The sequence below is a fragment of the Nicotiana sylvestris genome, chromosome 12, assembly GCF_000393655.2.
Source record: "Nicotiana sylvestris chromosome 12, ASM39365v2, whole genome shotgun sequence".
In the NCBI taxonomy this organism is placed as follows: Eukaryota; Viridiplantae; Streptophyta; class Magnoliopsida; order Solanales; family Solanaceae; genus Nicotiana; species Nicotiana sylvestris.
The window spans coordinates 148,524,504-148,551,322 of record NC_091068.1 but is presented as its reverse complement, the minus strand read 5'-3'; the positions used below and the strand labels follow the sequence as shown (position 1 = coordinate 148,551,322).

General features: G+C 37.9%; 2 protein-coding genes across 5 annotated transcripts; one reads left to right on the top strand and one right to left on the bottom strand.

The window, feature by feature from the left end:
* Positions 1-5,826: 5,826 nt before the first annotated feature.
* On the bottom strand, positions 5,827-11,520 carry LOC104215225 (lysine--tRNA ligase-like). 4 transcript variants are annotated; one of them, XM_009764983.1, is made up of 16 exons: positions 11,481-11,520; positions 10,798-10,905; positions 9,658-9,726; positions 9,368-9,533; positions 9,199-9,292; positions 8,902-8,987; positions 8,584-8,696; positions 8,408-8,488; positions 8,111-8,236; positions 7,736-8,018; positions 7,553-7,649; positions 7,297-7,453; positions 7,005-7,148; positions 6,633-6,701; positions 6,141-6,284; positions 5,827-6,021 (listed from the first exon to the last, which is right to left on the bottom strand). In XM_009764983.1, the coding sequence occupies exons 3-16, from the start codon at positions 9,685-9,687 to the stop codon at positions 5,986-5,988; spliced, it is 1,626 nt and encodes a 541-aa protein (XP_009763285.1). In that variant the 5' UTR covers positions 9,688-9,726; positions 10,798-10,905; positions 11,481-11,520; the 3' UTR covers positions 5,827-5,985. The 4 variants fall into 4 exon arrangements, with proteins under 4 accessions (XP_009763285.1, XP_070021282.1, XP_009763281.1 ...); XM_070165181.1 differs by having other exon boundaries at positions 10,798-10,894; positions 11,481-11,501; XM_009764979.2 differs by lacking the exon at positions 11,481-11,520 and adding an exon at positions 11,119-11,436 and having other exon boundaries at positions 10,798-10,894.
* Positions 11,521-24,964: 13,444 nt separating this feature from the next.
* LOC138883917 (uncharacterized) lies at positions 24,965-26,060 on the top strand. The gene is made up of 3 exons (XM_070164637.1): positions 24,965-25,366; positions 25,457-25,636; positions 25,743-26,060. The coding sequence occupies exons 1-3, from the start codon at positions 24,965-24,967 to the stop codon at positions 26,058-26,060; spliced, it is 900 nt and encodes a 299-aa protein (XP_070020738.1).
* Positions 26,061-26,819: the final 759 nt, after the last annotated feature.

The following is a 26,819-nucleotide window of genomic DNA, read 5'->3' as shown; positions in this document are numbered from 1 at the left end:
GTCTGCTGACCAGCGGATTAAGAAGCACGTATTCTCACCATCTGTGAAAGAATAGAGTATAAGTTTAATTAGCATTGAGAAGTCAAATCGCACGACAGAAAAGAATAGATGTGAAGTCATTCCTAAACTCTGTTGCCTCTGGGGGGATAAGCACAGACGTCTCCGTACCGATCCCTCAGACTCTACTAAGTTTGTCCGTGAATTGTGAGACCTAAGCAACCTAGAGCTCTGATACCAACTTGTCACGACCCAGATTTCCCACCCTCGGGAGTGGTGATGGCACCTACTCATGAAAGCTGGGCAAGACAACAATTTCGGTTTTAACACATTAGCAACCAACCCAAACATAGATAAATAGTAACTAAAGCTAAGCAGATGAAAAATACGGAAGAGTTATAACAAATTCAAATAATCCATTATATGTCTACCCATGAATCTGGTGTCAAAATTTCACGAACGACTAAGATTTTACTACAAATACAAGTCTGAAAAAAGTACAACTGTTCTCGGAAAGAAAAGAGACAGCAGAAAGCTAAAATAGGGAAGGGGACTTCAGGCTTTGCGGACGCCAGCAAATCTACCTTGGTCTCCCTGGACTGAAGGCAGCTACCTTAACTACTCACCGGGTCCGGCACCGAAATCTACACAAAAGAGTGCAGAGTGCATTATCAGTACAACCAACCCAATGTACTGGTAGGTGTCGAGCCTAACCTAGGTGAAGTAGTGACGAGGCTAGGACACGACAACCATATAAACCTGTGCAATTAAATCATATAGGAACAGAGCAATAATGACAAGAAATAACAGATAAAGATGGGAAGGGGACATGCTACGGGAAATATCAATTTATAACAATAAAGCAATAATGAAGAATAATGAACATCATATTTGTATCAACAAGAATAATGAAATAGTAACATATGCACGACATCACCCTTCGTGCTTTTACTTTCGTCCTCACCATATGAAACAACAGAAATGGCACGACATCACTCTTCGTGCATTACCTCTCATAATTACGGTACGACATCACTTTTCGTGCATCAACATTTAAAATTTTCATACCATTACCGCCAATTAAATGGTAAATATGACAAATACATCTAACATGGAAAATATTACTAAATGCAGGATTTAGTGTAGTTGTAAGCAAGCCTATAGCATTAGTGTTACTAGAAGCATTATTCATTGAAACTGGCATTATTTTGTCTCTAATACAAAATATCTAAAAATATCTGCAATTGTATTAGCAATAAACTTACCTGTGTGACGTGAATTAATTATTCTATAAGCAATAATGCGCTTTTGCATTATCCATTCCTCATCAATCCAATGAGTGGTAACAGTAAGATAATCACAGTCATTACCACTTCTACCAATATCAGTAGTAATAGCAACGCGATAATTTATATGAGTAAATAAATAGCACAAATATTATTCATATTCATGTTTATATTTATAAATATCGCTCTTTACGGTTGTGCGAGGCCATCATTTATAAGTAGGATTAAAAACTCTTCTAATATATTGCACAAAGTGAGGGTTAGAAGGAAAACTATAGGGTAAGCATATAACAGTAACCATTTTTGCCAATTCTTCACGATCCTTTTTTGGATCGTAATATAAAATGCCACCGGTAACAGTGTTAATTCCCGGTTGAACTAAATTTGACCTGGTACTAGGGTTAACCTGAGTACCTACACTTGTCCCCTCTTGCGCAACTTTCATTTGAAGAAATCTGGCTTATCTTTAGGGTGTGTCTTTATGTGTCTAGTCAAACTACCCGTACCGCTACAGTCTCCAGTAAATTTATGAGCCATCAAAGTCCCACAAGTTTTACACTTAGCCTTATTTTGATCTCTTAGTTGAATAAAAAAGTGCCAAACAAGAGATGTTTCACATCGTCTAGAAAGTTGTCTATTAAAAGTAGGGGTTACTATAAAAGGGTCAGGCGGGGCATCATTTGGATTATTATCAGTTGGGTTAACAACAGGACTATTAGGTGTATCATCTAAATCCAGTTGCGTTCCATCTAAATCATCATTTTCCTCATCATTTTCATCGATAGTTGGATTACCATAAAGAGCATTCATATATTCATCATTTAATTATTGACCTGGTGCAGTATCATGGTAAAATTGACTATCGATAAATTGAAAACAAGGATTATCACTATCAAGAATAACAGGTGGAGGAGGACGGGTAGCAGGTCGGGGAGCCAGGGGAGGAGTAGTAGCTTGGCCACTAGATTCACCAATTTTAGATTTTCCCTTACCACCAAATATGTTTTTCAAAGAAAAGGCCATATTAATTATAATTATACAAACTAAAACAAACAAAACTATAATATTAAAACTTAAGAGTTGGAACAAGTTTACCGAATTGACGAACAACTTTTTGAAAATTGTATATCGTTGAAGACTTGAATACTTAAATTTACCAACTTCATAATTTTTCACAAATTGTAATAATAAAGTAAGTAGTTATAGAAGAAAATTAGAGAGAGATTGATGATTTTGTGAGTAAAAATGAATGTATGAGGGGGTATTTATAGTTGAGAATAGGGAAAAAGTATAATTGTAAAAAGTTTAGGGTTAAAACAAAGTTTGGGGGCAAATAGCTATTTTTTAAAAAGCCAAACGACTAAATTGGCAGGCCAACAACTAGTTTTTAAACTTCCAACCATTGGCCAATTTAATTTTTTTTTTTTGAAAAATAGCCGTTGGGCCCGGTTGAACTGGCCCAGGCCCGCCAGCCGGTCCCGGTCTAAATGGTCCCGGGCTCGCAGCCCCTCCATGCTAGACTGGCCCATAGTGGGCTCCTAGGATCGCTTGGGTCCAGACCATATGGGCCAGCCCATTTAGCCCAAAGCCTATGTGGGCTCGCGGGCCTGAGCCTGTCCCTGGCTGGGCCCGGACCACAATATAGCCTTAGCATCACCCTTTGTACATTAACTCTCAAAATATTGGCATGGCATCATCCTTTGTGCATTTACTCTCAAATCATGGCACGACATCACCCTTCGTGCATTACACTCACAATATTGACACGATATCACCCTTCGTGCATTAACACTCACTCACAATATCATGCACGACATCACCCTTCGTGCTTTACACTCTTCCTCACCCAATCAATAGATGCAATGCATCTCGGCAAGGGAATCAACAATAACATCCCGACAAGGGATTCAACAATATAATCAATAACATCCCAACAAGGGAATCAACTATAACTAATCTCGTTTCAACAGTTAACTTCACATAATAAGTCTTAACTTGAGTTAATACTCAACAATGGTCAATTACCAAGAAATATCATAAGTATTGTTCAACATAGAAATCATCAGTTTAAGCATGGACAATACATAATAAGAGCTACAACGATAATGGTTTAAGACTCACGAGCATGCTTGACACCAACGTATAGATACTCGTCACCACACCTATACGTTGTACTCAACACTAACACGTAACAGTTAAGACTACAACACCTATACCCGCAAGTTAAGGTTAGGCCAAACACTTACCTCGATTCCACGGACAAAATCAAGCCTCAATTACCGCTTTTCGATTCCACCTCTAATCCGCTTGTATCTAGTCATAAATTACTTAATAACATCAATATTGGCTAAATAAACCAATTATAATGCATGAATATAGATTCCCCAATGTTTTCCCCAAAAAGTCAAAAATCGACCCCGGGCCCGCTTGGTCCAAACCCAAAATTCGGACCAAAACCCGATTACCCATTCACCCCCGAGCCCGGATATACAATTGATTTTGGTATCCGACTTCAATTTGAGGTCTAAATCCCCAAATTTTGATATTCCTAAGTTCTACCCTTAATTCTCAATTCCACCATGAAAACTCTAGATTCTAGGATGAAATCTTGTAAAAAAAAGTTAAGGAGTGAAATAAATGAGTTTAAAATCACTTACATATGATTTAGGGAAGAAAGAGTATTTGAAAAATCGCCTTTTATGCTTTAGGGTTTTGAAAAAAATGAAAATGGATGAAAAATCCCGCTTATATAGCTCTCACAGATCCTCAGAACGCTGACCGCGGAAAAGGACCGCGACCGCGAAGCTCACTGCTAATAGCGAAATATCGGGCGCGAGGGCAAAAACTCTGGCCTTGCCCACCGCTGATCGCGAAATCCCATCGCGGCAGCGGAATCCCAGCGCGGCCGCGAAAATTCATCGCAGACTGCGAGATCCTGGTTCAGAGACCTGCAATTTTTTGGGATTAAGCAGTATAGATCTTTTCCTAAGTCTATACACCCCGAAGCCTATCCGTAACTCACCCGAGCCCTCGGGGCTCCAAACCAAATATGCACCCAAGCCCCAAAAAATCATACGGACTTGTTCGTGCGATCAAATCATCAAACAACATCAACAACTATGAATTTAGCATCAAAATCAATGAAATTCTCGAGAACACCTAAAGTTACTATTTTTCAAAACCGAGGGTCCGATTTATATCAAATCAACTCTGATTCTTACCAAATTTTACATATTCGACTTAAACATTATTTTAAACCTGAACCGGGCTCTGGAACCAACATACGGGCCCGATACCATCATGTTCAAACATTATTCAATTTCCAAACTTCATATATTTTTCTATTAAACAATTCTTTAAAAATTCATTTCTTGGGCTTGGGACCTTGGAATTCAATTCCGGGCATACGCCCAAGTCCCATATTTTTTTACGGATCCTCCGGGACCATCAAATTATGGGCGGGTCCGTTTACCCAAAATGTTGACCGAAGTCAACTTAAATTCAAATTTAAAGGCAAAATTGTCATTTTTCTCAAATTTTCACATAAGAGCTTTCCGGAAGCGCGCCCAGACTACATACACAAATTGAGGAGAAAGAAAATGAGGTCTTGAAGGCCTCGGAACCCCTAATTGGATTCTAAAACACGAGATGGCCTTTTTGAGTCATCACAGGATCGTTGAAGTCTAATGTTGCTACCTTATTGTGTAAGCATTATCTCTTCTAATTTTTTTTTCATCCAAGGTGTCCGTTAAAATATATTCATGATTTATCAAACTTTATTTTCATGTTAGTTATATGATATCTAACTCTTAAAAAAGACATAAATCTAGGGATTTTGCATAGATATTCTTGTCAAATTTGAGTCACTTCTATCGTCTTTCTTTTCATCCATTCTAAAATTTTAATGAAATTATAGTAATGTGATAATATCAAATTTTCAAAAAATTACAATATACATTACATATTCATCTTTTGGATTTCATTTTCATGTTTTCTTGAAGTTTGATTAATTAACTTTTCTCTAAACAAGATTAATAGCATGTGGGTCTTTCAGGTAATAGTATCTACTTTTAAATAAAGACTTGCATATATGTGCATTAGTTATTCAATTTCTTTGAAAGACATACTTATCAGCGACAAATCTTATGTCTCCAAATTTTATTTTGGATTGATGTAAACAAATTCTCTAAGAACATCATTCATATAGAAAGATTAGGGTACACATGTTTTCACCTTATAACATCAAAATAACTTAATCACTAAACATACATATGTATGCAACCATTTTAAGTTTCAATGTCATATTGCTTCCAGAATTCATCATTTTCAGCTTGCATTTCCCTATTATATATATATGGATTTATTTATTTTTCATTTTTGCAAAGCAAGTCGGATGATATCTATTCTAGTAAAGGGTGTCTCCACCACTTGTTTTAGGTTGGCTAAATTAACTTCCCTTCAAGAGATGGATACAGCCTATGTAACTGTATGATAATGTAAAACTGACACTAATGAGTAACTTGTCCACCACTTGCACTTCCTCTCAGAAAAAAGTAAAGCTTTAATATATTGTGTTTATGCTTACATTGAGAATACTAAAATAAAATTCTAAACAAATATTGGAACTAAATTTGAAAGTTTTATGTAAAAATGCAATAAAAGTCAACCAAACTGATCATGGAACTTCTCTTCGTCAATTCTTTTACTGTGGTCTCATGGGTGGAAAGAGGATTGCTTCCTGAGAAGATAGAAAATTTTAGAGTAAGAATTGATAGCTATTCACATTTTCTTGAATATAAACTTGTCAGTCACTGAAAATTTTAATATGTTTTAAAGAGTAAAGTTTACTTAACATACCTTGACATTTTGTGAATCTGTTAGCAACATTGTAAGTCTATCAATTCCCATACCAAATCCAGCAGTAGGAGGTAATCCATACTCTAAAGCAGTAATGTAAGATTCATCCAAAACCATTGCCTCGTCGTCTCCTGATGTTCGATCCTGAGATAATGAAACAACAGTGTTAGTTCAGTAGAAGGGGAGCCTTGGCGTAACTGGTAAAGTTGCTGCCATGTGATCAGGAGGTCACAGGTACAAGTCGTGGAAACAGCCTCTTACAGAGATGCAAGGTAAGACTGCATATAATAGACCCTTGTGGTCCGGTCCTAGCAAGAGCTTAGTGCACCGGGCTGCAAAGAGTGTGTTAGTTAAGTAGGAAAAAGAACCTCATGTTGCCCTTTCTTGATTTCTTCTGGTGGTATAAATGGCAATAATAGTAGGAAGTAGGAACTTAACAATTCATATGCATTGTTGCTACTATCCTAAAATTTGGTAATAACACAAATATACCTTTAATTGCTCAGTGAAACGTCGACTCTGTTCTACAGGATCATTTAGTTCAGTATAGGCATCGCATAGCTGGAGAAAAGTGAGACAGGATCAGCTGATAGGGTAAGTTAAAATAGTACAGTCGAACCTCTCTATAACATTCTTGTTTGTTCCGGAATTTTTTTGGTTGTTATAGTGAAGTGCTGTTATAGAGAACATATATTATAACATAGTATAAAAATTGGTTACATAAAAAACTTAGCTTTTATAGTGAATGATTGTTATATAGCAATGTTGTTATAGAGAGATCTGACTGTAGTACTAAATACAAGAACATGATTAAAACATATAGAGCATTTGCATCAACACTAAAAAAAAAGTCTAACATATTACCTCTATCTTGTTTACAAATAAGTTGAAACGCTCAGTCAAACCAGGCGCTGATCTGTGCGATTTTGCCAGTGGACTCATGATCTCAGGATGGTTGATAATAAAAGTGGGATTTATGCAGCTTACTTCAATAAAATGACCAACTAGCTGTGGAACAATCACACAGATATTAGTATGTCAACAAGATATTAAATTCTGAAAAATATAACATCAATCACACATAGAAATGTCATTCAACTCGTAAAAGAAAATATAAAAATGACAACAACATTGTTTGGCAAGGCAGGAAAATGACCTTATCGAGCAATCGCGCTGTGGTATGAGGTGGAGGACACTTGACATCAAACTTTTCACATACATCTAGCAAGTACTTATTAGCAGCTTCACTGGAAAGATCTCTAGGTATATTGATGTTAGCCACTCTCTCCAACTCTGACAGAATATCCATTTTTCTGCAATTAACAAAGAAGAGAAACTCCATGGTTTAAGTAAATGCTACTTCTTCTTTTGGGAAGGTGAGATTTTACAACATTAATCACATATATACAAACCTGAATGGAGGAGTGAAGTCCATTTCTATTGGTTCATTATCCGAGCCATTAGCATGATACCTTATTTTATGGCTTCCGGTTAGTTCCTTCACCATACCTAAGAGCAACATGCAAAAAATGAAATTAGTTGTGTATAAGTGAAGTGATTGATTGCAGCTGAATTTAGCAAGTTGAGAAGCTTGCCTGATAATAGTTGCTCTGTCAAATCCATCAAATCATTGTAATCAGCATAAGCCATATAAAATTCACACATTGTGAATTCAGGACAATGAGTTTGATCCATTCCCTCATTCCTGAATACCTTCCCGATCTCATATACACGATTAAATCCACCAACAACCAACATCTTAAGATAAAGCTCAGGGGAAACACGCATGTGTACGTTTGTGTCCAACTCATTATAGTAAGTAGTAAATGGTCTCGCGGAAGCTCCTCCAGCAGTCAAATTCATATTAGGAGTCTCCACCTAAGGCAGATTAGAAAGCTGAGTGAGAAAAGAACAGTTTACTCCAAAGAATAAAATAAGATATCAAAGGGCTATTTGTAGGAGTATTAAACCTCGAGAAACTCAAGATCATCGAGGAAACGCTTGATATATTTAATGATTCTGGTGCGAGTCCTGAATACATTTTGAACTTCTGGATTTATCATGAGGTCTAAGTACCTTTGACGATACCGAGTTTCCTGAAAATCACAGAGTATCACAATTAGCCTACCACAATTTAGATGCAGAAAACCAGATTAACCAAATATGGGTACTCCAGTACAATTAAGAAGTGCTTTTACCTAACTACTTTCATTTTTATCTGGTTTACATTTTATATTTAAAAATCCAGATTCTTGATATGATCATACCTGGTCAGTTAACACATATGCGGCAGGATTTCTTGCATCTCCTGGAGTCCAAGTACCGTTAGTTGTTGTTCCTTGGGAACTCTGGAAATAAACAACGCTTATGAGTTTCGTGTTAAGAATCGTTGATGTTAATATACTGGACATACAAAAGATAGGTTTCCTTAGGGGTGGTTCACCTGTGTCCGAGTTCCATCTACGACAGCCAAACGCCTTGGTAGCATGTGCAGGCAAAGGGCTTTCACTTCCAAAGATCTTGGAAAGATACTTAGCTCTCCTCTCTTACTCTTCCCTGCAGCAGTAGTATGACACTTTAATGCTTTAAAAATAATCATTCTTCAATACTACTACTTGGAAAAAAAGGCCATTACTGGCATAATTTCAAGCTATAAAAAATTGGAATGGATTTGCGAAACTTGTTTGTGAATATTCTTTCAGGTGGTGAAAGATAACCATGTTCTTAGTTTTCTTGATTTAATGGATTTTAAAGGACTAACCAGGATATCCACAGATAGCAATGATGTCGCCTCGCTTCACTCCAGAGTGATAGGTAGAAAATGCAACAGTATCCATAGCTGAATCCCTACTCAACAAATAATATTATGAGTCAGAAAAGGAAATGAAGTTCAAACAATGGACCAAAATAATTCGCTATGCCATTTTCGTTAAGCAGCCAAAGCAAGATACTCTTAATATCCTGATAGCATAATTGAAGCAGAAATAGTAAGTGTTTTATAAGCTGATTAGTGCCTTTATTTCATCACTCATTGAGCTCAACTCAAATAATTCAATACCTTGCATCCGCCATTACTTGTACTCTCGCCCCGCCATCAAGCAGTTCATAGAAATAGAGCTTTGATGATGATGCTCGCTTGGTAATTACTCTCCCTACATGGATTTGAATAAAAAGTTATTGAAGTTCAAATGTAATTAATGTTTAAAAGGAAATCAAATTTTAAGAACCTGCTAAGGAGACTTCAATGGCCTCAAGTTTCTCTCCAGCACTTAAATAAGCATACTTGCTGATAAAATGACGGATAGAGATTATGTTGCGAGGTGCTTCTGAATACGGATTTATTCCGGATTCTCTCAACAATTCAAGGCTCTTCAACCTGTTAGCCCGATATTGCTGCCACAAAAAAACAGTTTAAACCATTTATCATAGCTCATGCTCATCACGGAATTTTTCAGGTTGTAAAATTAACAAGGAATGAAATTGCCACAGACAACAACAGAATGGCAGAGGGACTTACGGTAGGATCCAAACTATCACTATCAGACATATTGTGATGCCGCAATTGTCTTTTGGCCACTGCTGCAGCCTGTAAAATCCAATTGTGACAAAAGTCATCAACTTGAAAAATGTACACTTTCACTTGCACGCATGCAAGTAAGCTAAATATGTTTACCAACAGAATTTCCCTTTTTTGCATCAGTTTTTGGGACCTATACTTTTTCTTTAATTGATAAATGTGCCAAGCTAGCTAGCTCGTGTGTTGCGGAAGCCAAATGTATATAGTGTGAATAAGTCATAATTACAATACCAAAAATTATGACAGCCACCAAATAATAAATAAGACAATAAAACAACAATAAAAAGAACACCAGAATTTACGAGGTTAGGCTAATTTTGCCTACTCCTCGGACACAACCAATATTTTATTTCACTCCAAAAATACAAGTGAAATAATACTAAAGAGAGAAGATACAAATGCCTTAAGAAGATAAGAAGGCAAATGAGAGGTGTGTTTAAATCCTAAACATTAGGCCTTCTTTTATAGGAGGAAATCCCCCCCAAACTCAAGAGCCCACCGATGTGGGACAAAGAATTTGCCAAACTTCAACATCGTGCGCACCTCGACAAATTACACGAGATACCTGCTACCTCCCACCAGCACAAGTACCGTCTTTTGGGACCTATACTTATAGGTAGTAAAATAAGCTGACTCAAGACTACTCCACCTATACTTACTCTTGAGTGTGTCCATCTTAACATTCGTTTTTTTTTTCTTTTTATGGAAATTTTTTTGTAGTACCGTGAATAACCGAGATTTCATATCAATATGATTGATAAATCAGTTATTCAAGCATCACTGACAACAAAACATAAACAAAATACACTGTAAAAAAGTTTACTCCCTCTATCCAAAAATACATGAAATTTTTCGCTTCTCGAGATTCAACTATATGAAATTTGACCAACATTTTAACAAGTATTTTTTAAACTATATTGATATTAGAGTAATAGCAAATTATATTACTTTTCTTATATTTTTTGAATATCTAAACTTTAATTAAAATATTGAATTAACTTAGTCCAATTTAGCTTTAAAAATTAGTCAAAACTTTCGAAAAAGTAAAACGTAACAAGTATTTTGGGACAGAGTGAGTACCTTCTTTTCTTGTTCAAGGTGTTCCTTCTCCTTTGTCTTCTTATCTCTTAAGAGAGAGAGAGAGCAGAGTTCTGGCTCTGTATACTTTAAGCTTACACTGTAGTTGTACTTTTATAGGGAGATATTAGGATTAACAATAATTACTAAATTGTAGAACATATATATAAAAGAAAAGTTTATAATTTCCTACTCTTAGGAGCAAATACAAGATTCTCAAAGCACAAATGCGTAAGCAAAAAGTATTTAGGTAACTTTCAGAATTACAAAATAGGCAACTGAATTAAAACACAGAACAGCTAAGTGCTAATTAAACCCCCATACTTGTTAAGTGGTTCTGTTGAAACAGAAGAATCCATTAGTGATGAGTGATGAAACTTTTCAAGAACAAGTATGGAAGAAAGGTTGACTAAATGAGTCAGCAACTTGATGAAATTAGAGGGCTGATTATGCAATTACTTTCAGAATTAAACAAGTTGATAATCTTTTAACAGAAAAAAGTGTCATTGTCGTTCTTCTTATACTAACAAAGGTAGCACAACCCCACGAGTGACGTAGACGGTATACCCTAATGTTGTTTCAACAATTCGTAACGATGATCTATAATTGACAACTTTATACTACTTTTTCATATATCATATATTATAGAAAATAACAGAAGCCTGGTATCAAAATTTGTTTCTTACCTCTTGCCTTTAACTTTTTTTTAGCGTGCGTACCTTTTAGTGCTGGAAAAATAAAACGTTAATCCTTAACGAATTTATAAGATTTAAGTACTTGTCCGTCAAGTAATCGAATGAAGACCGATTTATTTAATTTAATTACTTTGTCTGATACTCGTTCTCCTTGGTTGACAAGAAATTAATGTCCGTTATTCTTTTAATGATACCCCACTTTTTTATCCTAAGCTATTTGAAGTACTTTATATATATCTATATTTATATTTATATTATATTAAAAACACAAAGGCTCTTAGCGAAATATCGTTTGCCTTTTTTTATTTATCCTTTTAAAATAGAGTTCACTCTTGACAAAATAGTCATTTTACTATTTTCTTAATATTTAAGTATACTCATTTAAATAATTCCCTACTATTTAGAGTAGTCATTAATTAATTCCCTATTATATAGAATTGTCATTTAATTATTCCTTTAATATTTATAATATTAATCTTCAATTCTTTTTGGTTCTAGAATTTCAAGCACACATAGTAGGGAAGATTATCGTTCAGTTCACTGCATAATTGGAAAGTTTCCGTCCAACTCCATTAATTTTTAGGAGTATTATTAAACCTTTTCTTTTAAATTTAGGAGGGTCTTTTTTAGTTAATAAAATTTCACTAATTCACATACACTATGAAGCTTTCAATACTTTCAACTATATTTAAATTTAAGGTATTAAAATTTTCATACTTGGAAAGTTTTTTTAGTAAACAAAATTTTAACTAATTCACATACACATACTAGGAAAGTTTTGGTGAAAACAAGTTCTTTGTGAAATTCTTTTTTATTAGAGTTTTTTGATAAATTTTTAAACAATTATATACACAGGTACTTCTATAAAAGAAGTTCTAATTACACCTTTTCATCATTATAAAACTTTGTCTGGTTGAAGCAGCAACTACAAAATTAAGGGTTTCAAATTCTCTTTCTTTGAGTATTAGTAGTTGAATTTTGCTTTCACACATTAGTAGTTGAATGTTGCATGCACGTATGTAACCTATACATCTTTATTTTGATGTTCTTGATTGTGAATCTTGATTGCATAGTCGCCCTTTTGCATTAGAGTGTACACTTCAATCTTTTGTCAAGTTATTTCTTCTACTATTTTTTTGTGCTCTCATTGGACCTTTTTCTCAGTTTTTAACAGCTTTTAAAATCTTATATTGGACAGAACTGTATTAAATTATGTTTCTTAACAATATAAGATTTTGCAATTAACTAAAATTTTAGTTATAACTTTTTTTATTATTTGAACTAAGTAAGAAGTAATAATATTTAATACTCTAAAATCAATTAAGATCTTGCTTTATATAAATTCCTTTTTTTTTGAACTATAAATCTTCATCATTCAAATTTAATAGGATAATGTAATGCGAAATTCTCCACGACTTTGTAGCGGAATGTGAATAAAATCCTTTGCTTATTTCGGATAGCTATGTGGCCAATGATTTTGCTACTTCGAGTTCATGCATGATTCAAGACTATTGCGAAAAAAATATCAATGAAAGGATAAAACATAGTTTTTTGTTGGGATATTAAATCTTTTACGGAATCAAAGTTCTTTAAAAAGAGCTTTAGTTTAAAAACTTTAAATCATCAAAAAGTTATGTGCTCTTGCTAAAACTTAAAAGAAATATAGCAACTTCTGAAACCTAAGAAATTGAATAATAAAATTGGAATCAATTTTAAGTTAGATATTGATTGAGATGATTTAGTATTTTTATGGGATAACGTTTCTTCCTTTATTCAATAACTAAATAAGACTAATAATTAATCATTTTAGAACGTAATTTTTTTCTTTTAAAATTTTATTTCATAACTTAAACACAAATTCTAATATCGAGACGAGGCACACATGCAACGCGCGTATTCTAAGACTAGTTATATTAAAAGTACGAAGTCCCTTAGCAAAATATCGTTCGTCTTTTTTACCCTTTTAAAATAGAGTTCATATTGTATAAAATAGTCATTTAATTATTTTTTTAATATTTAAAAATAATCATTTAATTTTAACGACCCGGCCGGTCGTTTTAAGAATTAACGCCCGATGCCCTATTAACTACATTCCCCATATTTGTTTCTGCTATTGTGAGTTGTCGGGATGATTTATTTGGAGTTTCGGAGAGTTTTGGGACACTTAGTCCCTAAATGAGAGTTTAAGTTTTAGAATTTGGAACCGTAGTCAGAACAGTGTGAAGACGGCCTCAGAATGGAATTCAGTTGGTTCCATTAGCTTCGTTGGGTGATTTTGGACTTAGGGCGTGTTCGGATTGTGTTTTGGAGGTCCGTAGCTTAATAAGGCTTGAAATGCCGAAAGTTGAATTTTTGAAGTTTCCTATTTGATAGTGAGATTTTGATCTAAGGGTCAAAATGGACTTTCAGAAGTTGGAGTAGCTCCATAGTGTTGAATGTGACGTGTGTGCAAAATTTCAAGTCATTCGAACGAGGTTTGATCGACTTTTTGATCGAAAGCGTAATTTGAGAGTTTTTGGAGTTCTTAGGCTTAACTCCATGGTTAATTCGATGTTTCAATGTTGTTTTAGGTGTTTTGAGGATTGGTATAAGTTTAGATAGTGGTATATGGCTTGTTCGTACTTTTGGTTGAGGTCCCGAGGGCCTCGAGATGATTTTGGATGGTTAACGGGAAGTTTGGAGTTGGGAATTTGCAGCTGAAGCTGCTGAGTTTGCTGTCATAACCGCACCTGCGGCTTGGGGACTGCAGGTGAAGCGAAAGTGAAGCCGCAAATAAGTCCAAGAGGAGGAAAGGTTGGAGCCACAAATGCAGAAATTTGGGTGCATCTGCGAAGGCACATGTGCGAGAAGGTCATCGCAGGTGCGGTGGCTGGCGAATAAGTGGAGAACCACAGATGTGCACCTGGGACCGCAGGTGCGATAATTGGACCGCAGATGCAGTGTTACTGGGTCAGAACATATATATTTCGCCCTTCGCGAATTTGGGCTATTTTTCATAACATTTCAAATGGGAAGAAGCTTTTGGGAGCAATTTCAAGGGAGATTTTCAAAGGGATTCATTGAGGTAAGGTCCTTGGTTCCTAAGCTCGTTATTATGGTGATTTTTATCATTGTTAGCATGAAATTTAAGGGAGAAATCAGTGGTAAATTGGGGGTTAGGGCTTGGTTAATTGGAGAGCTTTGAGTGGTGATTTGAGGGACCATTTGGGGTCCGATTTTGGTACTTTTGATATGACTGAACTCGTGAGAGTGTGAGAATTCCGAATTTATAAATTTTGCCCGATTCCAAGACCTGGGCCCGGGGGGCGTTTGGTTATTTTTCCTAATTTCACGTATTAGCTTAGAATTAATTAGTGAAATTAATTACTTGAAGTGTTATTTATATTATGCAATTACTTTGAATAGATTTGGGACATTTGGAGTTGGATACTCGTGGCAAGAACGCGATTTTGAGTTGATTGAGCTGGTTCGAGGTAAGTGGCTCGCCTAACCTTGTATGGGGGAACTCACCTTAGGATTTGGTATTGTTGATATTTGAAATGCCTCGTACGTGAGGTGACGAGTGCGTACATGTGCTAATTGTTGAAAATCCTATTTTTTCTAAAGTAACTATAATTGCGTTTTCTTACCTGCTTATACTAGCAATTTAGGCATACTGTTAGCTTAGGAAAACATGTCTAGTTGACTTAATTGCTTTACTTGCTCAAACTACTTTATCTGAACTCTGTACAGCATGCTAGGTAAGAATTACGTGTTTACTTTAGTATGAAATTGGATTGAATTGGATATTATTCGTGTTGCTGTTGTGTGTTTCATTTGGGACTACGTGAGATTTCCCGATAGATCCCCTTTGCCTGTTTATTTGGGACTACGGATTGATATTCTAGTAGATCCCCCTGCACAGTTATATGGAACTACAGGACTGCACCCGGTATATTCCTCCAGTACTGGGTATTTACATTTGGGGACTATGGATCGGGATTTCGGTAGATCCCCGACGCACTATGAGTTGGACTACGGGATGACACCCGGGAGATCCATTGGACATTTACATTTGGGGTACAGGGCGGTATCCTGGTAGATCCCCGATTTGCTGGATATTTACATTTGGGGGCTATAGGACGGTATCCTGGTAGATCCCCGGTTGCTATTTCTATGTTGAGTTGTATTCTTTTTGTGATGTTTTCTCTATTGTATTTGTTGTTATTATTATTATCCTTTGTCACTTCATACTGTTAGCATTTAATTATATTGTCGTATTCTATACTGTTTTGCCTCATTTTTCAGCTATAATCAGTAGGGCCCTGACCTTCCTCGTCACTACTCGACTAAGGTTAGACTTGGCACTTACTGAGTACAGTTGTGGTGTACTCATGCCCTTTCTGCGTATGTTTTTCATTTGCATATCCAGGTACTTCGACTCAGCCCTACTACCTTTGAGGCGAAGTGATTCTCCAGAGATTTCGAGGTATATCTGCCGCATCCACAGACCGATGAGTCCCTTTCCATTCTCTCTTGTAGTATTAGCCCTTCTGTATTTACTTTATTTAGACATTCTGTAGTTAGACACTTGTAGTTATTCAACAGCTTGTGATTTCATAAGATTTGGGTTTTGGAAGGTTGTTTAGTTTTTGAGATCTTGTATTATTATATGCCGAGCGATATCTTAAACGCTTCTATATTTGCTTGTCTTTAGTTTTATTAGTTTTTCTGCATTTTTTTCTTTTTTTGCAATTGCTAGGCTTACCTAGTCGTATAGACTAGGTGCCGTCGCGACAGTTCACGAAGGGCGAACTTGTGTTGTGACATTAATTAACTTCCTACTATTTAGGAATATTCCTAAGCATGTTTGGTACATTGGTTCATGCGGGATTGATTCAGGTTGTACCAACTACTTCACAGATCGAGGAAGGGACTCAGACTTCCGCCTCCCCTACTCCAGAGCAGCGAGTTCACATTGGATAGGTTCCAAGTGTCATGTCGGCACAACCTATGGTTCCAGTTTAGCGGGTGGTGAGGATCTCTAGCCGAGTAGAGGATAGACGAGGTTAGAGAGAGAGTATAGGGAAGCAAGGAAACCTTGTAGACCGGAGAGACCCACTAGTCCTTATTTTGGAGGAAGAGTACGACATGGTAGAGGTTTTGTGGGTCAGCCAGCTCAATTTGCGTCTCAGGCTTCACACAGTGTTTTGGGTGTTCAGGGGTCTTAGAGTACCCGTACCCCACAGTTCCTATTTCCACGTCAGCCGCGAGGTTGTTTTGAGTATGGTGACACATGCTATGTGGTGAGGTATTGCCCTAGACTAGGGAGGGGTGCACCTCTACAGACTTCTCAGCCACAACGTGCCCCGTAGATTTCTCAAGCTATGATTACAACACCAGTTTCTACCCCACTTTCTCAACCAGCTAGAGGTGGAGGTCGGGGAGGTAGAGGTCGCCCTAGTGGGGGAGGCCAGGCCAGATATTATGCCCTTCCTGCCTGTATCGAGGCTGTCGCCTCCGATTCTGTCATCACATGTGTTGTCCTGGTTTGTCATAGAGATGCATCGGTTTTATTCGATTCAGGCTCCACCTATTCTTATGTATCTTCTTATTTTGCCCCGTATTTGGGCGTATCTCGGGAATCCTTGAGTTCCACTATTTATGTTTCTACTCCTGTAGGATATTCTCTTGTTGTGGACCGTGTTTATCGGTCGTGTGTGGTTGCTCTTAGTGGTTTTGAAACCAGAGCTGATTTATTATTGCTCCGCATGGTAGATTTTGATGTTATCTTGAGCATGGATTGGTTGTCTTCCAGTAGAGTTATTTCATTCCTTAAGGCTCAACGTATGGTTGAGAAGGGGTGCGACACGTATCTAGCTTATGTGAGAGATGTCAGTATTGATACCCCTATAATTGATTTAGTCCCAGTAGTACGGGTTTTTCTGATATGTTTCCATCTGACCTTTCGGGCATGCCGCCCGATAGAGGTATTGATTTTAGCATTGCTCTATTGCCGGGCACTCAGCCCATTTCTATTCCTCTGTATTGTATAGCTCCTCCTGAGTTGAGGGAGTTGAAGGATCAGTTACAGGAATTGCTTGATAAGGGTTTTATTCGACCTAGTGTATCATCTTGGGGTGCTCCTGTCTTGTTTGTGAAGAAAAAGGATGGTTCTATACGTATGCATTGATTATCGCCAGTTGAACAAATTTATAGTGAAGAACCGTTATCCTTTGCCCCGTATTGATGATTTGTTTGACCATCTACAGGGTGCACGAGTGTTTTTTAAGATTGACTTGCATTCAGGTTACCATCAGTTGAAGATTCGGGAGCCAGATATCCCAAAGACTGCTTTCAGGACTCGATTTGGTCATTGCGAGTTCCTTGTTATCTCATTTGGGCTGACCAATGCCCCACCAAACTTTATGCATTTGATGCACAGTGTGTTCCGGCCATATATTGACTCGTTCGTCATTGTCTTTATTGATGATATTCTGGTGTATTCCCGGAGTCGGGGGGACCATGGGCAACACCTGAGGACAGTGCTTCAGACTTTGAGGGAAAAGAAGTTATATGCAAAGTTCTCAAAATGTGAGTTCTGGTTGGATCTCATGGCATTCTTGGGCCACGTGGTATTGAGTGAGGGTATTCAGGAGGAACCAAAGAAAGTGGAAACAGTGCAGAGTTGGCCCAAACCATCATCAGCTACAGAGATCCGCAGTTTTCTTGGCTTGGCGGGTTATTACCGTCGATTTGTTGAGGGGTTTTCATCTATTGCAGCCCCTATGACAAGTCTGACCCAGAAGGGTGCTCCGTTCCAGTGGATGAAAGAGTATGAGGTGAGCTTTCAGAAGCTCAAGACATCTTTGACTACAGCCCCAGTTTTGAGATTGCCTACAGGTTCGGGGTCTTATACTGTTTATTGTGATGCCTCGAGGATTGGCCTTGGAGAGGTAATGATGCAGGATGATATGGTGATTGCCTACGTATCCAGACAGCTGAAGGTACATGAGAAAAATTATCCTATCCATGATCTCGAGTTAGCTGCTATTGTTCACGCCTTGAAGATCTGACATCATTATTTGTACGGTATGCCTTGTGAGATTTATACTGATCACCGGAGTTTGTACACTACTAAAAAATTTAGTTTTAGTGATGGACAAATTTTGTAGCTAAATAGAGAAATCCGTCGCTAATCTCATTTAGCGGCGGATTAGCAACAGATTATCAAGAAATTCTGCTAGCTACGGGCAATTTAGCGACAGATTAGCAACGACATTCGTAGCTAATTTTAGCTTTTCTTAGTAGTGGTAGCATCTGTTCAAGCAGAAGGACCTTAATTTGCATTAGAGGAGATTGTTAGAGCTACTAAAGGACTATGATATCACTATCTTGTATCACCCGGGCAACACTACTAAAACAATCAGGTTTTAGCGATGGTCAAAATCTGTAGCTAAACAGAAAAATCCGTTCTAATCTCATTTAGCGGCGGATTATCAAAAGATTCTACTAGCTACGAGCATTTTAGCGACAGATTAGCGACGACATTTGTAGCTAATTCCAGTTTTTTGTAGTGCAAGGCCAATGTGGTGGCCGATGCTTTGAGTCACCGGAGGAGAGTTTGGGGAGTTTAGCTTATTTACCAGCAGTGGAGAGTCCCATGGTGATGGATGTTCATGCCTTAGCCAGCCAATTTGTGAGATTGGATCTTTCGGAGCCCAGTCGGGTTCTAGCTTGCGTGGTCTCTCGGTCTTCCTTATTTGATCGTATCAGAGAGCGTCAGTTTGATGACCCTCATTTGTTTGTCCTCAAGGACAAGGTTCTGCACGGTGATTCCAGAGATGTTACTATTGGTGATAACGGGGTATTGAGGATGCAGGGTCGGGTATGTGTACCCAATGTTGATGGGCTTCGGGAGTTGATTCTAGAGGAGGCCCATATTTTGCGGTATTCCATTCATCTGGGTGCCGCGAAGATGTACCAGGATTTGAGGTAGCACTATTGGTGGAGGCGGATGGAGAAAGATATAGTTAGGTTTGTAGCTCGATGCCTCAATTTTCAGCAGGTGAAGTATGAGCACCAAAAATCGAATGAGTTGCTTCAGCATATAGAGATTCCGGAGTGAAAGTGGGAGCAGATCACCATGGACTTCGTAGTTGGACTCCCACAGACTTTGAGAAAGTTCGATGCCATTTGGGTGATTGTGGGTTGGCTGACTAAGTCCGCACACTTCATTCCTGTGTGTACTACCAGTTCTTCGGAGAGGCTGGTGGAGATTTATATCTAGGAGATTTTTCGTTTGCATGGTATTCCAGTTTCCATAATTTTAGATAGAGGTACTCAGTTCATATCACGGTTCTAGAGGGTCGTACAACATGAATTGGGTACTCGGGTGGAGTTGAGTACAACATTTCACCCTCAGATAGACAGGCAGCCCGAGTCCACTATTCAGATTCTTGAGGATATGCTCTGTGCATGTGTGATTGAGTTTGAAGGGTCTTGGGATCAGTTCATGCCATTGGCGGAGTTTGCCTACAACCACAGCTTTCAGTTTAGCATTCAAATGGCACCATACAAGACTTTATATGGTAGGTGGTGTAGATCCCCGGTGGGTTGGTTTGAGCCGGGTGAGGCTAGATTATTGGGCACAGACTTGGTTCAGGATGTTTTGGAGAAGGTTAAGGTGATTCAGGATAAACTCCGTACAACCTAGTCCAGACAGAAGAGTTACGCGGACTAGAAGGTTCGTGATGTTTCCTATATGGTTGAAGAGCGGGTTCCGCTTCGAGTTTCGCCTATAAAGGGCGTTATGAGATTTGGAAGAAAGGAAAGTTGAGTCCGAGGTTTATTGGTTCTTTTGAGATATTGAGGCATATTGGGGAGGTTGCTTATGAGCTTGCCTTACCTCCCAGCTTGGAAGGAGTTCATCCGGTATTTCATGTTTCGATGCTACAGAGGTATCACAGTGATCCGTCGCACGTATTGGATTTCAATTCAAGCCAGTTGGACGAGGATCTATCTTATGCTAAGGAGCTGGTGGCAAAATTGGACAGGCAGGTTAAGAAGCTGAGGTCAAAGAATATTGCATTAGGGAAGGTTCAATAGCGGGGTCAGCCGGTCGAGGAGGCGACCTGGAAGACCGAGTAGGATATGCACAGCCGTTACCCTCATCTTTTCACTACTTCAGGTATGTCTCTATGCTTGTACGAGGATGAACGAATGTTTAAGTGTAGGAGGATGTAACGATCTGGCCGGTCGTTTTAAGAATTAACGTCATGATCCCCTATTAACTGTATTCCCCGTATTTGTTTCTGCTATTGTGAGTTGTCGGGAGGATTTATTTGGAGTTTTGGAGAGTTTTGGGACACTTAGTCCCTAAATGAGAGTTTAAGCTTTAAAATTCGGATTGTAGTCGAAACAGTGTGAAAACAACCTCAGAATGGAATTCCGTTAGTTCTGTTAGCTCCGTTGGGTGATTTCAGGCTTATGGGTGTGTTCGGATTGTGTTTTGTAGGTCCGTAGCTTAATTAGGCTTGAAATGCCGAAAGTTGAATTTTTGAAGTTTTCAGTTCGATAGTGAGATTTTGATCTAAGGGTTGGAATGGCATTTCGGAAGTTGGAGTAGCTCCGTAGTGTTGAATTTGATGTGTGTACAAAATTTCAGGTCATTCGGACGAGGTTTGATAGAGAAAGCGTAATTTGAGAGTTTTTTGAGTTCTTAGGCTTGAATCCATGGTTAATTCAATGTTTCAATTTTGTTTTAGGTATTTTGAGGATTGATATAAGTTTGGATAGTGGTATATGACTTGTTCATGCTTTTGGTTGAGGTTCCGAGGGCCTCGGGATGATTTCAGATGGTTAATGGAAAGTTTGGAGGTGGGAATTTGTAGTTGAAGCTGCTGAGTTTGTTGTCATAACCGCACATGCGGCTTGGGGACCGCAGGTTCGAGCCCGCAGAAGCAAAAGTGAAGCTGTAGATGCGGCCAAGAGGATGAAGGCACAGGTGCAAAAAGGTCATCGCAGGTGCGGTGGATGGCGAATAAGTGGAGAACCGCAGATGTGGTTTTGCTGGGTCAGAACATATATATTTCACCCTTCACGAATTTGGGCTATTTTTCATGACATTTCAAACGGGAAGAAGCTTTTGGGAGCAATTGCAAGGGATATTTGAGGTAAGGTCCTTGGTTCCTAAGCTCATTATTATGGTAATTTTTATCGTTGTTAGCATGAAATTTAAGGGAGAAATCAATGGTAAATTGGGGGTTAGGGCTTGGTTAATTGGAGAGCTTTGAGTGGTAATTTGAGGGATCATTTGGGATCCGATTTTGGTACTTTTAGTATGACTGAACTCGTGAGAGTATGAGGATTCCGGATTTGTAAATTACCCGATTCCGAGACGTGGGCCCGGGGGGGCATTTTGATTATTTTTCCTTATTTTGCGTATTAGCTTAGAATTAATTAGTGGAATTAGTTACTTGGAAGTGTTATTTACATTATGCAATTACTTTGAATAGATTCGGGCCATTTGGAGTCGGATACTCATGGCAAGAATGTGGTTTTGAGTTGATTGAGCTGGTTCGAGGTAAGTGGCTCGCCTAACCTTGTGTGGGGGGAACTCCTCTTAGGATTTTGTATTGTTGATATTTGAAATGCCTCGTACATGAGGTGACGAGTGCGTACATGTGCTAATTGTTGAAAATCCTATTTTTCCTTAAGTAACTATAACTGTGTTTTCTTACCTGCTTATACTACTTGCAATTTAGGCCTACTGTTAGCTTAGGAAATCATGTCTAGTTGACTTAATTGCTTTACTTGCTCAATCTGCTTTATCTGAATTCTATGTAGCATGCTAGGTTAGAATTAACTGTTTACTTTGGTATGAAATTGGATTGAATTGGATATTATTTGTGTTGCTACTGTGTGTTTCCTTTGGGACTACGTGAGATTTCCCGGTAGATCCCCCTTGCCTGTTTATTTGGGACTATGGATTGATATTCCGGTAGATCCCCCTGCACAATTATATGGAACTATGGGACTGCACCTGGTAGATTTTCCCAGTACTGGATATTTAGATGTGGGGACTACGTATCGGGATTCCAGTGGATCTCCCGTTTGGGGTACAAGACTATATCCTGGTAGATACCCGGTTTGCTGGATATTTACATTTGAGGGCTACATGATAGTATCCTGGTAGATCCCCGGTTGCTATCTCTGTGTTGAGCTGTATTCTTTTTGTGATGTTTTTCTCTGTTGTATTTGTTGTTATTCTTATTATCCTGTATTACTTCATACTGTTAGCATTTAATTATATTGTTGTATTCTATACTATTTTGCCTTGTTTTTTAGCTATATTCAGTAAGGCCCTGACCTTCCTCGTCACTACTCGACCGAGGTTAGGCTTGGCACTTACTGAGTACCGTTGTGGTGTACTCATGCCCTTTCTACGCATGTTTTCATGTGCAGATCCAGGTACTTTGACTTAGCAGTACTACTCTTGAGGCGAGGCGATTCTCCAGAGACTTCGAGGAATATCTGTTGCGTCCGCAGATCGAGGAGTCCCTTTACATTCTCTCTTATAATATTAGCCCTTCTGTATTTACTTTTGTTTAGACATTCTGGAGTTAGACATTTGTAGTTATTCAACAGCTTGTGATTTCATGAGATTCCGGGTTTTGGAAAGTTGTTCAGTTTTTAAGATCTTGTATTAGTATATGCCGAGTGACATCTTAAACGCTTCTATATTTGTTTGTCTTCAGTTTTATTAGTTTTTCCGCATTTTGTTTCTTTTTCCGCAATTATTAGGCTTACCTAGTCGTAGAGACTAGGTGCCGTCACGACAGTTCACGGAGGGCAAACTTGGGTCGTGACATTACTTAACTTCCTACTATTTAGGAATAGTCATTAATTATTTTCTAATATTTACAAATTTGGTTTTTAATTTTTCTTTAGTTCTAGAATTTCAAACTAGGAAAGTCTCGTAGGAGTTTGTTTTGGGTCATATCGTAGAACTACTAATCGCCACCTTCTGCTCCAATATGTTTAGGAGTATTAAATTTATCCCTTTATATTTAGGAAGTATTGGCCCAAGTAAAGGTTAGTTTTGAAGACTGACAAAGGAACTCATACATGAACCAGGTCCATTCCAGTGGAGCATAGATACGGATAGACTTAAGCATGTGAGATGTACATGAAGGAGATAAACCTAACTTGACAGAAGTGATATCTCCTGATCCTAATCGAATAGGTTGCATATTGGATAAGGAAATAACTCCTTACTCAAAGAGAACATGGGTTAAGAAAGGGAAGGAGTTAGAGGTTGAGATCAACTAGAACTCTTCCACCAAGGAAGAGTAGCATCACAATTCTAGTCAATCTCTTTTTACTAACTCTATAAATATCAATGTTGTTCTCTTTTACAGGTAACACACATAAGCAAAAGTTAAATGTGAATTGAGAGCAAAATAGCAAGGCAATTTTGCAAGTAGTTTGTGTGTGATTCAAGTGTGTAAACCTGAAGCTACGTGAACCAGATAGAAGAACTAGTTCTAAGTGTCTGTCTTTTATTCTAGTTCAATTGTAGTTGGTGGTTTCATATTGTACCTTTCAGCTTTATCTAGAGGCAATTGTAATAAGTGCTTAGAATATTCAAGTTAGAGTTAACTTAAAGTTGTCGCAACAGTTAGAGGCTTTGCGCTATAATGGGATTAGAGTTAGTCCTAGGTTTGTGCTATAATGGTATTAGAGTTAGAGTTTTTGTAAATGTAGTTTTTAGCTCAGTAATTTTAGTGGAGAGTTTGGGAAAATCCTACTGGAAAGTAGGTCGTGGTTTTTTTTACCTTTTGAGCTAGGTTTTTTCCACATAAAATGCTTGTATTCTTTACTTTCCGCATTTACTATTTCTGCAATAGTAGGTTAAGGAGCACTTAGAAGAACCAGGTCCTTCCATAATCAGTTTAAACGAAAATTTGGACACCACACAAATCACCCCCCTCTTATGTGGTATTGAAGTATAAAACAACAATTGGTATCAGAGCGGAATATCCTTGAAGAGGCTAACACCTTAGGAACAGATCAAGATGAGTGCACCATCTGGAAACTAGGAAGGACAATCCACTGTTAGGCCTCCACTCTTCAATGGCCAGTACTACTCCTGGTGGAAAAACAGGATGAGAGATCACATCATTGGAGAGGACTATGAGCTATGGGACATTGTCACTGATGGTCCCCTAGCCACCTTGAAAAAGAATGCTGAAGGAGTAGATGTGCCAAAAACAAGAGCTGACTGCAATGCTGAGGACTTGAGGAAGTGGGAAAAGAATGCTAAGACCAAGAAATAGCTTCTGTGTGGACTTGGTCTAGATGAGTACAATAGAGTTCAAAGTTGTACCACTGCTAAGAAAATCTGGGATACTTTGCAAGTGGCTCACGAAGGAATTTCTCAAGTGAAGAGATCAAAAGGAACATTTATGTATTATCAATATGAGAATTTCACCATGAAGGAAGGAGAAACCATTCAAGAGATGTATACAAGGTTCACCACACTAACAAATGAACTTAAGTCTCTTAGAAGGGTTATTCTTGAAGAAGACAAAGTTGAGAAAATTCTGACAAGGGTTTTTCCAGTCACTTGGGAAAGCAAAATCACTGCTATTCAAGAATCAAAGAACATTGCCACTCTCAAGTTGGACCAGCTAATTGGAAATCTCACTGCCTATAAACTTAGAAGGCAAACCATGAAGATGGATGCACCCAAGAAGGAAAAGAGCCTGGCTCTCAGAATTACTGAAGGTACTGATCTAGAGGAGGATGAAATGGCTATGATCACGAAGGGTTTCAAGAAGTATCTAATGAGAGGAAAGGGTTCTTCAAGAGGTGCAAGCTACAACAAACCAAGGGTTCTTGAAAAACAGACCAATGAGGGCTGTTACAAATGTGATAAGACTGATCACATCATCAAAAACTGTCCTTAGTGGGAAATTGAATAGAAGAAGGAAAGGGTTGAACGAAGAAATAGGAAGAAGGAACATGTTCATTCCAAGAAGAACAAAGGACCAACAAATGCTATGGTTGCTGCTTGGGGAGAAAGCTCAGATGAGGATTCAGAAGATGAAGATGGAGATGAAGAATCACTTATGGCCATTAGAGAATCTGATGAAAAATCAGAGGTAAGTGTGATTCATCTTAGAAATAAGATTAAGTTTGTCTAAAGAAAGTCTATTTGAGTTACTTCTAGATTTCATAGATGAATCTGAGGTAATAAATAATGAAAAGGAATTGCTATCTAAGGAATATGTAATGTTGAAAGCTAAGTGCAAAAATCAAGAACTCAGGGCTAGTGAAAGTGATAGTAAAAATGCTGAGTTGAAGAACCAGGTTCTTGAACTTGACACCACTATGCTAGAGCTTAGATCTGAAAATTTAAAATTGAAATTAGGAATAGGTAAAAAGAAAAATGATCACACACATCTCACCATAGAAAAAAATCTAGGAAAAATGAAAGATGAGTTGTACAAAAGAGATGAGCGGATAAGAGTCCTAAAAAAAGATCTAAGCAAGGTTAAGCATGAGTTAGACAGAACTTGTAAATGAAATAGGTCTTCTGATGCACTTTCATAGCTACAAGAACACCATAGTAGCAATAAGAGAGGACTTGGCTACGGGACCCCTGCACCTAAGTGCATCCCAAAAGCAAGTACATCATACTTCCTGAGAACAAAATTTGCACACACTGTGGTAAGACTGGTCACTACAAAAGTAAGTGTACTACAAAAGAAAAGGATAGTCAAAAAAATAAAACATTTGTTCAAGGGAAAAATAGGCTGCTGGGATAGGCAAAAAAGAATTTAATTCACCTTTTTTCCTATAGAAAGGGACCCAAATTAGTTTGGGTTCATAAGACTAACCCTTGATTTCCTTTTGCAGGTCCAAGTAAAGGGAAACAACCAAATATGATACATGGAAAGTGGTTTTTCAAAGCATAAAACTGGAAGCAAGAACCAGTTCCTTTCACTTGAGGACCTCAAAGGAGGAAATGTCTCCTTTGGAAATGGTAAGAAAGGTGAGATCATTGGGGATGGAAAGGTAGGTAAGACAAACTCACACTCCATTGAGAATGTCTACTTGATAGATGGCTTGAAATACAGCCTAATCAGTGTATCACAACTGTGTGACAGAGGTGACTTGGTAGCATTCACCTCTACAAAATGTTTTGTGATAAATCTTACCCCTTACAAGATTGTTTTGTAGGGAAAAAGAGTAAACAATATATACATTGAAGATCAATCCAATCTTTTAGAAAATAAACTCATTTGCTTAAGTGTGTTGGACAATGATCCACTCCTTTGGCAC